At 46.9% G+C, this 14827-nt stretch overlaps 1 protein-coding gene across 3 annotated transcripts in view; it reads right to left on the bottom strand.

Annotated features, from left to right (window-relative positions):
* TOP1MT (DNA topoisomerase I mitochondrial) overlaps nucleotides 1-14827 on the bottom strand; it is a 55744-nt gene that overhangs the window by 19767 nt on the left and 21150 nt on the right. Inside the window, exons 7-12 of one of the 3 annotated variants that reach the window (XM_084618507.1) lie at nucleotides 14501-14573; nucleotides 11262-11330; nucleotides 7579-9068; nucleotides 2554-2669; nucleotides 1927-2048; nucleotides 30-152 (exon numbers count right to left, since the gene is read on the bottom strand). In XM_084618507.1, the coding sequence (XP_084474633.1) occupies nucleotides 30-152; nucleotides 1927-2048; nucleotides 2554-2669; nucleotides 7579-9068; nucleotides 11262-11330; nucleotides 14501-14573 (1993 nt within the window). Of the gene's footprint in view, nucleotides 1-29; nucleotides 153-1926; nucleotides 2049-2553; nucleotides 2670-5835; nucleotides 6134-7578; nucleotides 9069-11261; nucleotides 11331-14500; nucleotides 14574-14827 lie in introns of those variants that run through there. The other 2 variants (XM_084618508.1, XM_084618509.1) reach the window with 2 other exon arrangements.

Here is a 14827-nt window from a genome sequence, read left to right as displayed (position 1 = left end):
ACAGGAGTCATTAGAAACAGCCTCCTAACCTGCTTCTCCTCTTTGGACAAAGCTTTCCGGGCCTCATTTTTGTCCACAAAGTACTTGTGCATCTCTTTGAAGTCGCACTTCTCCAGGTGCTTTATCCTCTTCTGCTCCTCCGAGGTCATTTCCTGAGCAAAAGCCAGAAGAGACTTGGAGAATAGGCAGGCAAAATCTCATTTTCGACGGGGGATAAGCCACATGGGGGGAAAATAAGCTTACTGTCCGGAGGGTCTGCCGAGCAGCAGGCTGGCAGCTGTGCTAGGCTAGGCTTCGCTGCGTCAGAAACGTTTATTTTCTAAACGAGTGGCCGCTTTTGAAAGCCTGGGCCTGTGTACAGGCAGGGTTAACAGAATTCAATGTTTATTTGTTTATAATTTCAGTGGATAATATCCATGTTTATTTGCAATCATTCTGTCCAATTTTTTCTTGATTTAAACTTTCACGGTTGGGGCGGGGGCGAGTCAAACAATGTTTATTTAATGACAGCTGCTGCTGAGATTCAAAAAGTTGAAGCTTTATAACCGTTCAAACAAAACCTGTCAACACTCCATGTCAAAACTTACCCAGTGAATATCCTTAAACCAAACTCTACTAAGTTCTCAAACACCATTTTTCTTACTTCGCCTATCTGTAAATTTCAATTACTGGTGGGAACCTTTTTGCTTTGGATTGCGCGTGTTTGGTGAAATCCACACTTACCGATCAAAACTGAATACTTCAAAGTCTGTGTATGGGGATCACTTCATACAGCCGTGCAATGCAACCACCTCTGGGGTGGAACAGCAGCACTAAACCACAGCTCAGAGCAGACAGGGAAGAAATTCCAAGCCAGGCGCAGACAAGCCCGATCTACATGGGGTTGCTGGGCATGGATACGTTATCGCCAGTGGCCAGGTGCACATAAAACCTGCTCTGAGAGGAGTCACTGTTCTGTGAGATTTTCTCCTGCAACATAGAATCGCTTACGTGTAGCTGCTGAATGATAAAATACGGTTGCCCCTGAGCGGCTAGTCAGAGTTCAGAGACATGGTGGTGTTCCAGTTGAGAGCAGAAACTGTGGATGGAATCTGGTATTTTATTTGATGCCATCTGGTTTATTGACAAGGAATGCTCAAAGTCCTGCTTCTCCAAACGCAGGAGGAACCAAAATCAGGGGCTAGTTTCTCTGCTTACAGCCCTACACCCCTTTAGCCAGCACCAGACCCCCAAACTCTCTCTCTGCGCTTCTCCCAGGGTTACACTGAGGTTATAGGCTCTTGCTAAGCTTTCTTTCTTTGCCTCAATCAATCTGGTCCTCGTTTGCCCCCAGCTCAACGTTTTCCCACACTCACAGACACGCAACTAGGCAGAACAAAACACAGTGAACCCCATGCCCACATGGTGCGAGCTTCTGGGCAGTCTGTTAAGCCTTGTTTTAGGCATGGTCCCTTAACTGTCTCTTAAGTGAAGGACACATTCACACACCGGTTCCAATGAGGTTTAACTCAACCCATGACAAGGCTTAACCCAGCTCATACCCCCACCACGGCTCTCTCTCTGTCTCTCTCTCACTCACACACACACCCCCCTACCCTCCCCCTTCTCATCTAACCCCACCTCCTATTAAACATTTTTTTAAAAAACCTAGGCAATTAATACCCAAAAACTAACGTGAAGCAGTCCGGGCCGGGATGCTACAAACACCTCTTGACTCAAACCCACAAAAGCAATGACGTGAAAATGCTAAGCCTCCTCACGGTACATCCCCTCTCCTGCTCCACCCATAAACACACCCCTTACCGTTCCCAGCACAGGCCATGCACCGCAAGCTCAGCTCCGCCCCCTAGAGACATAGCCTTCCGCCCCCCACACGTGCGTTCTTATGGCCAAGGAGCAGTGACTACGGGCCCACAAAGCAGGTACCTTTCTCCAGTCGTGGAAGAAATTGTTCTGGAAAATCTCCTTGGTTGTATATTCGTGATCTAGCATTTTTGCATAGAAGGTGGCAATTTCCTCCGTGGCCACATTCAGCTTCATGGGTTTGCCTGTACAGGAACACAGTGTGCTTCATCATCGGCCACCTGCCTGCTCGAATCCCCCCTCCATCCAAGCTGGCTGCAGAGAAACACTTGAAAGCGTGAAGCGAATTAACCCTAAAGGCTCGCATACTGTAAGGCAATTACCCCTCCCCTAACCTCACCATTTATTATTTTCTTTTAAAAAAATTTTTTTCTTCTACAATTTGCAAACCAACTTGGGGGGGGGGGAGAACAATCTCATGATTTCTGAATGCCCGGGATTACTCTAAATGCATTGGCTTTTAAAAAACAGTCAATGTTTAACACCACGTTCTGCAATCAGAGAGGCTGCAAAATTAGCCTCTTGCCAGGCCCGTGGACCTGAACTGACTGGTTAACGGGGGCTCTCATCTCAGAGCAAGCGACAGTCTGCTTCAGATGAACCGTATTCTTTGTTCAGCCCATTTTACGAGCTGTGCCGTGTCATGAATATTGCTACGTTTTGCAGCATCAGTGATAAAACAGGACGCACCGTCATAATAGAACTTGACATCGTCAGGGAGTGGCTCGTAGAGAGGGGCGAAGTAGGGGCCTTTGTGCTCCAGCTGTTTCCATTTCACCCCATCGTCTGTCTTCTCCTCTTCCCACCTTATAGAGATAAACATCGGGAAAGGTTGGGGAGCGTCTCAGCACTTACATTACTCAGATCCTCAATTCCCTACTGCTCCGTTTGGGATACCACCAGCCCAGGACACAGTGGGGACCCAGTCGGTGAGCTTCCTGTAGGCATCGTGGGAGAAATGGGTCTTAGGAAAAGATTTGGAGCAGAGGGCTTGTGGATCAGCTGAGGAGGGTACCCCATGGGTAGGGGGATGGTGTGGAAGGAACCAGGCTAGGGAGGATGGTCTAGCTCTAGCGGACAGGGTGCTGCACTGGTACTCAGGAGACTTGAGTCCAATTCCCAGCTCAGCCACTGACTCCCTATATGACCTTGGGCAAGTCACTTAAGCCACCCCATGCCTCAGTTTCCCCATCTGTACAATGGGGATAATACTGCCCTCCCTCACAGGAGTGTGGTGAGTCTAAAATCCGTTAGTAATGGTGACATGCTGTGACACAAGCATCTAGATAGAAGGCATGGAGATGGGAGAAGCAGTCGAATGGAGGGTGAGCAGAGTGAAGCAGGTGCATGGTAGGAGACAAGGGCGGATAAGCAGTGTGGGGCTTGACCACAATACGGTGGAGAGTGTCAGACAACCCAGCTGTGTTATAATCACTTCTAGACCCCCACATTTAACATAACTAAAAACCAGAGCCGCAGTGTTGGTTTTATGCAGAGTCCCTAAATGCCACGGCATAACCCTTACGGCTCCTTTCGTGATGCAGTTTCCTCTAACAGCAGCACTTGCAGGAGGATATTTGTCCACTCACCTTTTATTTACGCCCTAATGCATTAGCCTCCAAGCAAGGGCTTGGGAAGGGGACTGAAAATCCCAGCTGATAAGCTGGGACATAGACTCAGGCTTGCACAGTGGCTGTGAAGGGAGGGAGGTTATGCCGTCTGCTATGCTCCCCTCCCACCCCCAGCCGGCTTCATTTTTGTGGGACTGAAACAGATGACACACCTATGCTCAAGAGCAGGAGCCAAGGCAAGGACACCCTGATCACTATTGCTCACATGTGTGATCCTCACGCTAACAAAGTTTGCCCCCCCACCCCAGCTGATCAGCTAGGATTCTAAGATCGCTGCAACCCTAGCTGTGGAATGAGGATCCTTCAACAAACATCTGTGATGGAAAAAAATTAATTGAGGGGAGTTTGGGGGTGAGGACGATCTAGATAACAGATACATTTTGTGCCCTTGGACTTTGACCTAGACACACCAAGCTCTCACATCATCCCGTCATGCCAAAACACTGCCACGCGCAAGGCAAACTGGCAAATCCGAAGCATGTGCCGCGCTGCCCTGCCAAACCCTGGCACAATAAGCAAAATGACTAAGGAGGCCCCCGAAGCCTGCTGAGAACTTCCACGCCTTTTTGGGTGGGAGTAGAAAGTAGTTTAGCTTTTCCCCTCCCTTGGGGGGTGTAATATGGAACAGGAAGAACACATCAGACCAGCAGGTTTGCTGTCTGCAGAAAGACAATCAAGGCAAAAATCTGGCTAAAGAATCCAGGAACTATGGGACTACACTGAGTTACACCAGCTGAGAAGCTGGCCCAAAGCAGCTCTGTGACTGAGCCTTCGATAGCTGTGCTCTGCGACAATTCACATGATACAGACAGACACTGCACAGATGTTTAATTTACCCCAGACTGACAGTATCACCAATGCCTGACCTGCCTTTGCACGCAGTATTGTTGTAATGCAACCCACACGCAATGGGGACCTCCTCCTGAATGAAATCTGTCCTGAACCCCCTCTTCTGGCCTTCAACCCCGCTCAACCTCATCATCAGAAGCAAGCTCCCCACAGACCAGGACCCACCAACTCAAAGCGGCACCAGGCCCTGCCAGAACCACAGATGCAAAACCTGCAGACATACCTCCGCTGCTACAATGATCAACACTTTCCACAAGCACCTTTCAGGATCCAGGGGTCCTACACACGCCTATCACACACGTGCACTAAATGCCCCACGTACAGAGGCTGATAAAGATTTAGTGGGGCCCTGGGCACAAAGAACATTAGGGCCCCCCACACCCTGGGAGCCCAGGGGCACCAGAACCAGGGAGCCAAGGGGCCATGCCCTTCCCCCGCTTTTAAAAGTGGGAGGGCCACGCTTGCCCACTTTTTAACATGGGCATACTTTGGGGGGCAGGAGGACCACATTCACATGATGAGCTCCCCTGCCGTGAAGCGCAGCCCCTGCTAGTGGCACCAGACTCTTCCCAGTGGCGGGGGCTAAGGTGGGCCTTAGCCCCCCCTTGCCAAGGGGCCCTGCCCCCTGCTCCTCCTCTTCCCCATGAGGCCTCACCCCTGGCCAGGCCAGAAGCTGGAGCCGGGCCATGCTAAGAGCCGCCCAAGGAGCCCGGGCTGCTGTGGGGGAGCCCCAGACCCTCCACCTGCCCTGGGCGGCACGCCCCGCGAGGCAGGGACACAGGCTGGGGGCTGCTCTCGGGCCCCTGGAGTCCCCTCACAGGGCAGGGGGAGGGTCCAGGGCTCCCCACATTGGCCCGGGCACCCTGAGCGGCTCTTATCTCTGCCTGGTTTGGCCAGGGGGGCAGGGCTCCAGGGGGAAGAGAAGCAGGGGGCAGGGTCACCGTTCCGGTGCCGGCGGTCCCCCACTTCTACCCAGGTTTCAGCGCTCCTGCAGGGCCCCCCAAATTGGCACGGACCCAAATAGCAACTATGTGGGTGAAACCAGACAATCGCTACGCTTTCGAATGAACGCCCACAGGCAAATGATAGAATACCACATCACCTGTGGGGGAACACTTTTCCAAAGCGATCAGTCCATATCTGACCCGTCAGTCCCTCATCCTCCAAGGAAACCTGCATTCATAACTTTGCTAAACACTAAAAATCATGGACCGAACAGAGAGACTCAATTTATTACAACAATCTATAACCCCAGCTGTTTCTCGCCACCTCCTGCCCCCCTATGACTGGAGGGGTATGAACAGGCCATTTCACCTTGAATGGTCCCTGGAAATACATATTTATGCTAAACAATCTGTCCCACACTTTGTATTTAGCAGTGACGCTGAGGACAGTGCCCAGACCTGGAGCAGAGCTCGGGGTAGCTCGAAAACTGGCCTCTCTCCCCAACAGAAACTTGGTCCAATGAAAGATCTCACCTCACCCACCTTACCTGGCTTTGCCACTCACCACTCCCTTGCGAGCGGCACTGACCTGCAAGCGTATCAAAGACTGGAGGCTGCTGAGCCAGCCCCGGCCAGGACTGGGGTGAAAATGACCCAGGGCTTGGCTAACCAGCCCCCCACCACGCTGGAACATGCCCGAAATCCAGTCATGTCACATGGCAGAAGCTGCTATGACACCTCCATGGGTAAGAGCGACCACATGCAAGAGCCAGGCACTCTGCAGCCAGCCACATGCTAACAGCAGTCTCAGCTGGGTTGCATCCCATGACCTTTCACGTGGAAGTGTTTCATCACCTTCCTCCACAGCTCCCTCTGGGCTGAGCTGCAAAGGCCGGTCACTCCAGCGTGGCATTGCTTTTGAGAGAATGGCACTTGCTATAAAAAAAAGTTAAGAAATGCAATTCCTATCCAAACAATTTGCAGGTCGCTGGACTTCATTCAATGCCAGGGCAGCACAGCATCCTGGGAAATGTAGTCACAGACATGTGTCAGCATGGGGACCACATGGTGCAAGCTAACTAGTTACTATGCAACCACCTCATTCAGCCAAGCCACACTTGTCCAGTGAGTAATCAAAAGATACACTCCGCTCAAGGAGGTAGGATCACTAAATAAGATTCCCCATACCAAGGGGGAATGCAAATTATACCATTTAAAACAGGGTTGGACTCCAGATAATTTAAGAACTGCAGCAAAATTATTGCTGAGGGAAGTACTGGTCAGCTCTGCAAGGAAAGCAGTGGACCATCATGCAGATGGGACTTGTTAAAAATTCCCTGACAACATCCAACTGATGGCTCTATCTTCTAACCCAGCGGTTTTCTCATTTGCCAACCCCTAAACATTTTCAAATGGAGGTGCGGACCCCTTTGGAAATCTTAGACAGTGTCTGTGGACCCGAGCCACAGATTGAAAATCACTGTTCTATGGTAACCACCACCTTTCGTGGGACCCCTTAGACATGCTCTGCGGACCCCCGGTTGAAAACCACTGATCTACTATCTGAATTCTAGCCACCTGTGACAAAACTCCAACATACAGTGACATCTGCTGGCTACACCAATAATAGCAGGTGCTTTTTAAACATAATGGAAAAGTACAAAGAAAAGGAGGACTTGTGGCACCTTAGAGACTAACCAATTTATTTGAGCATGAGCTTTCACGAGCTACAGCTCACTTAAGCTCATGCTCAAATAAATTGGTTAGTCTCTAAGGTGCCACAAGTCCTCCTGTTCTTTTTGCGAATACAGACTAACACGGCTGCTATTCTGAAACCTGTGTATATGGTACAGTATAAGGATCTCTCTATCTTGCACACGCCCTTTTATTTTTAACCATTTTCTTTTCTCTTAAAGCAGTGAGGCAAACACGCCAGCATTAATACATGAGATGATGCCCATGCATTGAAATTACACCCACTGCTCTATAATGCACATGCATGGGTATATTTTGCTAAAGCTGGTTAGAAAAAAGGAAAAATGTAGCAAAAAAATTCCATGCATTTTTCCTGTTTTGTCCCTCCCCACCCCAAAAAGTTTTGAGATTTCCAAAAATATGTGACCTCCTCTGTAGCTGGTTGGAAAACGGGAAAAATTCCACAAAAAAAGTTAATAAGATTTGATATTTTGACATTTTAAAATATCAGTATAAAATTCCATTGGCTCTATAATCCCTGACATCTCCCCCCAGGTCAAACACCAGCACACTCTGGTAACCCACAGAAAGCTTACCACTTCCACTTGTTTTCCTCTTTCTTCTTTTCCTTCTCATCTTCCTCCTTCTTTAATTTCTTGTGTTTCTTCTTGTCTCCTTCCTCTTTGCTTTTCCTTTTCCTTGATCCCCCCTCATTCTCCACCTCCTTGGATTTCTCTTTGCTCTTTCTTCCCTTCTCTTCTGTGCCTTTATTTTTATCCTTCGCTGTTCTCTCCTTGTTTTTTTTCTTGGCCTGGTTCGTCTCATTTCCTTGTTTCTCCTTTGTTTCCCTCATCTCATCTTTCTCCATCTGATCTTCCTTTTCCTCTCTAATGCTATTTTCCTCCATTTCCTGTTCACTTCCCATTCTTTCATTCCTTTCCCATCCTTCTCCCTCTTGTTCCTCCTCCTCCTCCTCTTCCTTAATTTCTTTTTCATCCTTCATTCTTTTGTCCTCTCTTTTCCTCTCTTCCTCCACATCATCTCTTTTCTCAGTCTTTTTCTCATCCCTTCCCTCTTGTTCGTCTATTGCCCCATCTTCTGCCTTTTCCATTTCTTTCTCATCTTCCACCTTTTTATCCTTCTGTGTTTTTTTCCTTCTGGTCTTTTCTTCACTTTCTTTGTTCTTCTCTCCTTCCCTTTTCTCCCTCTTGTTTTTTGCTTCCTTTATCTTTTCTTCCCTCTTTTCCTGCCTTTTCTCTTTCTGGTTCTTTCCTGCCTTCACTTCCTTATTTGCTTTGACATTCTTTTTCTCTCCCTCTATGTCTTTACCTTCCCTTTTCTCCTCATCCTCTGCTGCTCTTGCTGGCCGTTGTGCAGGCTTCTCTTCTCCCTCTGCCCTTTCTCTCTCTTCCATTCTGTTCTTTCCTCTTTCTGTCTGTATTTCATCCTCCCCTGTATTGGCCCTGTTCTCCACCTCCCCTGCTGCCTCACTCCCTCGCTTTTCCTTTTCCCTTCGATCACCAGCGCCCCCATCCAATCCCTCTGCATCATCCTCACTCTTCATCTGCTTGGACTCCTTTGCTCTTTCCAACCTAGGGTGATCCTCTTGCCTTCCCATCTCTTTTAGCCCTTCGGCCTTTCCATAGATGGCTTCAGTGATGCCCTTCTCCCTCTTGGCTTTACTGGGCTCTGAACCATCTCTCTTCTCCTCATCCTTTCCCTCCCCATAAGCACTTTCCTTCTTAGGTTTCTCTTTCTTACTCATACCCCCTTGACTTTCCTTTAGTTCATGTTTCCCCTGCTCTATGATCTCTTTCTTCCTCCGCTCAGTTTCCTTCTGGTCCCTGCTCCCTCTCTCCGTTTCCTCTTCCCTTTTTCTTTTCCTGTCTTTGACTCGTTTCTCCCCTCTTTGCCCCTCAGGGATGAATGAACCTGACTCCCTCTCAGTATTTTTCTCCCCCTCTTCCCCTTTTGTTCTGCCTTTGGCTATAATGTCCACTTCCTCAGCTGAACCATCCAGCTCTCCAGAGAAGGCCGCGTTCTCATCACCAACCCCATTGGTTTCTGTTCCATGGTGTCTTGGAACCTTACCAACAAAAAAAAGGGGGGGGGGTAAAATTAGCAGACCGAAGCCTAGATTTTGTCAGTGCATCTTCACGGGCATGCTCTGGTACCCACACACATGGCAGGTGCTTCTCAGTCTAACCACAGATAACCAGGCGCATGCACTGGTGGCTCAGGGAAGTTTTATATAAAGATCAGGTTCAAAGAGGCCAGGTGACAAAAGCACACAGGGTAGCACTGCCAAGCCTTAGGGCTCTGTACTGGGACCAGACCTATTCAACATATTTATAAATGATCTGGGAAAAGGGGTAAACAGGAAGGTGATACAAAACTACTCAAGATAGTTAAGCCCCAGGCAGACTGCAAAGAGCTATAAAAGGGTCTCTCAAAACTGGGTGACTGGGCAACAAAATGACAGATGAAATTCAATGTTGATAAATACAAAGTAATGCACATTGGGAAACATAATCCCAACTATACATATAAAATGATGGGGTCTAAATTAGCTGTTACCACTCCAGAGAGAGATCGTGGCGTCATTGTGGATAATTCTCTGAAAACATCCATTCAGTGTGCAGCAGCAGTCAAAAAAGCGAACAGAATGTTGGGAACCATTAAGAAAGGGATAGATCATAACAGAGAAAATATCCTATTGCCTCGATATAAATCCATGATACACCCACTTCTTGAATACTGCGTACAGATGTGGTCACCCCATCTCAAAAGAGATATATTGGAATTGGAAAAGGTTCAGAAAAGGGCAACAAAAATGATTAGGGGTATGGAATGGCTTCAGTATGAGGAGAGATTAATACGATTGAGACTTTTCATCTTGGCTAAGGGGGGATATGATAGAGTTCTGTAAAATCATGACTGATGTGGAGAAAGTAAATAAGGAAGTGTTGTTTACTCCTTCTCATAACACAAGATCTAGGGGTCACCAAATGAACCATTAATGGGCAGCAGGTTTAAAACAAACAAAAGGAAGTATTTCTTCACACAACGCACAGTCAACCTGTGAAACTCTTTGCCAGAGGATGTTGAGAAGGCCAAGACTATAACATGGTTCAAAAAAGAACTAGATAAATTCATGGAGGATAGGTCCATCAATGGCTATTAGCCAGGATGGGCAGGGATGGTGTCCCTAGACTCTGTTTGCCAGAAGCTAAGGAAGAGAGAAAGGGGATGGATCACTTGACGATTCCCTGTTCTGTTCATTCCCTCTGGGGCACCTGGCATTGGCCACTGTCAGAAGACAGGATACTGGGCTAGATGGACCTTTGGTTTGACCCAGTAGGGACGTTCCTATGTTCTTGTGAGGGACCACTGCAAGATTCTGTAAAATGGGAGGGTTTGGGGAGGTTGCAGTTAGGTTCCTAGGCAATTAGACTGCACTGACGCATAAGAATTAAGAAAGATTGAGGCAGTATTGACGTGGTTTGTTAATATAAATGATTATGGTTAATTATGGACATCCAGAATGTCACAGATGGAACGGGGGCAGGCACTGACCTTATGGTAATTGGGGTACCAAAACAAATATGGATATACATCCCTGACATCTGCATAATGTGGGGTATAAGACACCACCACGTATTTCCATTTTCTCAGAATCTCTTTGGCTCTGCACTGGGTGTCAACTGATTTGTGGCCTTCTTAGGTTCTCCACTCACTAATTCTTCATCCCTGAATTCTTCTAATCTTTTAGAGCATAAGTACAAAATGCATCCATTAGCCTGGCCCTAATGGGTGCATGGGCTGTCTATTTGGATAGGTTTAAGCTGTTTAATGATTATGGGTATTACAATTATTCCTTTTCTTTGTAAGGTTACAGTGGAATCTACACTATCTACTGCCAGTCACTTCAATCCCAGAGAGACAGAGACAAGTTTCTAAGGGAAACTTGTGTGGAGCCCGTTTTGGGAAAGAACCTGTGACTAATTATTCAGAATAAATAATGTCAGTGTGGCAAATCAGTTGTGTCATTATTTGCAAGGACCACAGAGGCGTATAGCTTGTCAGGCAGGGAAAAAAGGGAGGAGATGTTGCATTACACATGAAGAATAGATACTTGTTTTGAGGTCCATAAACAGGTGAGAGGCAGAGCAGATGAAAATCGCTGGGCGAAGCCAAAAAGGGGGAAAACACCAAACATGATGTCATAGTAGACCACCAAGTCAGGAAGAAGGATGGTCTAGATAATACTTAGTCCTACCATGAGTGCAGGAGACTGGACTAGACAACTTCTCGAGGTCCCCTCCAGTCCTATGATTCTGAGGCCTTTCTAGAACAAACAGAAATATCCAAGACACAAGACCTGTTAGTAACGGGGGACTTCAAAGACACAGAGATCTGTGGGAATATAATATGGCAAAACACAAAATGTCCCGTAAGTTCTTGGAAGGTACTGAGGACAACTTTTTGTTTTGGAAAGTGGAAGAAGCAACCAGGGGGCAACCATTTTAGAATGGATTCGACTAAGAGGGAGGAACGGGTTGTAATTCTGAAGGTTAAAGGCAATTTAGGTGACAGTGCTCATGAAATGATAAATTTCATGCTTCTTAGGGAAGGAAGAACTGAGAGGAGCGTTATAAGGACAACGGATTTCAAAAAAGCAGACTTAAACAAACTCAAATAACTAGTAACCGCCTGGGTAGAAAATGTAAGGGAAAAAGTAGTTCAGGAAAGCTGGCAGTTTCCCATAGACAATAGTAAAGGTGCAACAGCAAACTATTCTGCTGCGAAAGAAAGAAAGGAAGAATAGTAAGAGGCCCATGTGGCTTCATCAGGAACTCTTTAATGACCTGCAAAATCTAAAAGGAATCCTACAAAAAGTGGACACCTGGACAAATTGCTAAGGAGGAGTACAAAAGAATAGCACAAGCATATAGGCTGAGGCACACAATGAGTTTCACAGAGCAAGGGATGTAAAAGGCAAGAAGAAGAGGTTCTTTAAACACATTAGGAGCAAGAGAAAGATGAAGGGAAGTGTAGGTCCCTCTACTTAGCAGGGAGGGAGAGCTAATAATGGATGACATCAAGAAGGCTGAGGTGTTTAATGCCTATTTTGCATCAGTCTTTGCTAAAAAGGCAAATTGTGACCAAATACTTAACACAATTAATATTAAGAAGGGGGAAGGAATGCAAGCCAAAATAGGGAAAGAACAGGTTAAAAATATTTAAATAGATGTATTCAAGTCAGCCGGTCCTGATGAAATGCACCCTAAGGTACTTAAGGAACTAGCTGAAACAATTTCAGAACCATTAGCAATTATCTTCGAGAACTTATGTAGGACAGGGGTCTGGAGAAGGGCAAACCTAGTACCCGTCTTTCAAAAGGGGCATAAAGAGAATCTGGGGTATTATAGACCAGTCAGCCTAACTTTAATGCCCAGAAAGACACTGGAATAAGTAACTAAACAATCAATTTATAGGCACCTAGAAGATAGTAGGGAGATAAGTAATAGCCAACATGGATTTATCAAGAACGAATCATGCCAAACTCACCTAATTTCCTTTTTAGTTAGGGTTACTGGTCTAGTGGATGGGGAGAATCTGTAGACATGATATAGCTTGATTTTTAGTAAGGCCTTTGACACAGTCTCACGAGACAGTCTCAATCAAAATATGGAAATGTGGTCTAGATGAAATTACTACAAAGTGAGCATACAACTGGTTGAAAGACCGTACTCAAAGCATAGTTATCAATGGTTCACTGTCAAACTGGGGGAGTGTGTCCGGTGGAGTCCTGCAGGGGTCAGTCCTAGGTCCGGTATTGTTCAATATATTTATTAATGACTTGGATAATGGCATGGAGAGCGTGCTTATAAAATTTGTTGATGACACAAAACTGGGAGGGGTTGCAAGCACTTTGGAGGATAAGATCAGGATTCAAAACAACCTTGACAAATTGGAGAATCGGTCTGAAATCAACAAGATGAAATAATAAAGACAAGTGCAAAGTACTGCACTTCAAAAGGAAAAATCAAACGCACAACTACAAAATAGGGAATAACTGGCTAGGTGGTGGTGGTACTGAACAGGATTTAGGAGTTGTAGTGGCTCACAAACTGGATAGGAGTTAATAATGTGATGCAATGGTATTAACAGGAGTGTCATATGTCAAGACATGGGTGGTCATTGTCCCACTATACTCGGCATTGGTGAGGCCGCAGCTGGAGTACTGTGCCCAGTTCTGGGTGCCACATTTTGAGAATGATATGGAAAAACTGGAGAGAGTCCACAGGACAGCAACAAAAATGATAAAAAGGTTTAGAAAAATCTGACCAATGAGAAAAGCTGAATAAAACTGGGCATGTTTAGGCTTGAGAAAAGAAGATGAAGGGGGCACCTGATAACAGTCTTCAAATACGTTAAGGGCTGTTAAAAGGAGGATGGGGATCAATTGTTCTCCATGACCACAGCAGATAGAACAAGAAGTTAACAGGCTTAATCTGCAGCAAGGGCGGTTTAGGTTAGATATTAGGAAAAACTTTTGAACTATAAAGGGAGTTAAGCTCTGGACTAGGTTTCCAAGGGCGGCTGTGGAATCCCCATCACTGGAGGTTTGTAAGAACAAGTTGGACAAACACCCGTCAGCGATGGTCTATTTATAGTTGGTTCTGCCTCAGCACAGGGGGCCAGACTAGATGACCTCTGGAAGTCCTTTCCAACCCTACATTTCCATGATTCCATGTAACTGACTTGCTCATTGTGGGTGTCACAGCAGAATGGCCTGGGGGTCCCAGGCACAGGGGTGGCATGAAAAATGAGACAGAGATGCTTGTGGGAGAAATGGATGAATGGGGCAGGCAGGGTGGCATCAGTGGCAGATGAAGTGGTTAGAAACTAAGCTAGGTAAGCAGAAAGGGATGGGATTACATTTGGCCTTGGCGATGAGGGCGAGAAGTTGTGCGATGCACAGAAGGAAGTCAGTGGAGAGGCTGAGAAAGGGGACAGGGCACGGGTCACTTGCTGGTTTGAAATAGAGTGACTGGCAGATTCTCTGTAACAAAGTCTTTAAACCAAGAATTGAGGGTGTCAGTAACTCAGCCAGAGGTTATAGGCCTATGACAGGAGCGGGCAGGTGAGGTTCTGTGGTCTGCGATGTGCAGGAGGTCAGACTAGATGGTCCCTTCAAGTCCTTGAATCTATGGTGAGAGTCAAAGGGGACTGTACCAATATAAGGCTCGCTCCGGAGCTAAGGTAGATCAGCACAGCTTCACCGATAACGGTAGAGCTACATGGATTTATACCAGCTGAAAGTCCAGCCCATTTTTTCCAATCCATCAAGACTTGCTGGATAGGCCATAACTGCCTTATAACGAGTTCACCTTCCAGGAACACATAACTCTTAGAAACTGAAGTGCCCAGGCATCTCCTCTCACAACCGTTTAAACACTGAATCATTTACAGAGGCTACAGCAGCTCCAGGTACTTCAAGATGCTTCTTACCAGGTCTCTGTCGTCGGTCACCAGGAGTTTCCCTTCAGGGCCAGTTCTCACTTTCTTCGGGGCGTGCTCTGATCTAGAACGAACAGCACCTTTTATTACTTATCAATGTGCACTACAAGGATCACCGCCAGATCCTGCCTAGCTCTCCTCAGACAACCACCACATTCCCTTTAAACACACCAGCCTGTGTGATGACCGGCCCTATTTAGCTGGGCCTTTGAACATGCTCCCAGACAGCGCGGGAGTCCTCTGTTTGGGGAGCGCCAACAGCAACCTAGAAGTGGGGAGGCTCATCAGCGCCTGAACCATGGCCCCGCCACCGCTCCA

The sequence above is a fragment of the Lepidochelys olivacea genome (assembly GCF_965140295.1).
Source record: "Lepidochelys olivacea isolate rLepOli2 genome assembly, chromosome: 2".
In the NCBI taxonomy this organism is placed as follows: Eukaryota; Metazoa; Chordata; order Testudines; family Cheloniidae; genus Lepidochelys; species Lepidochelys olivacea.
This window is presented reverse-complemented; position numbering and strand designations above follow the sequence as displayed.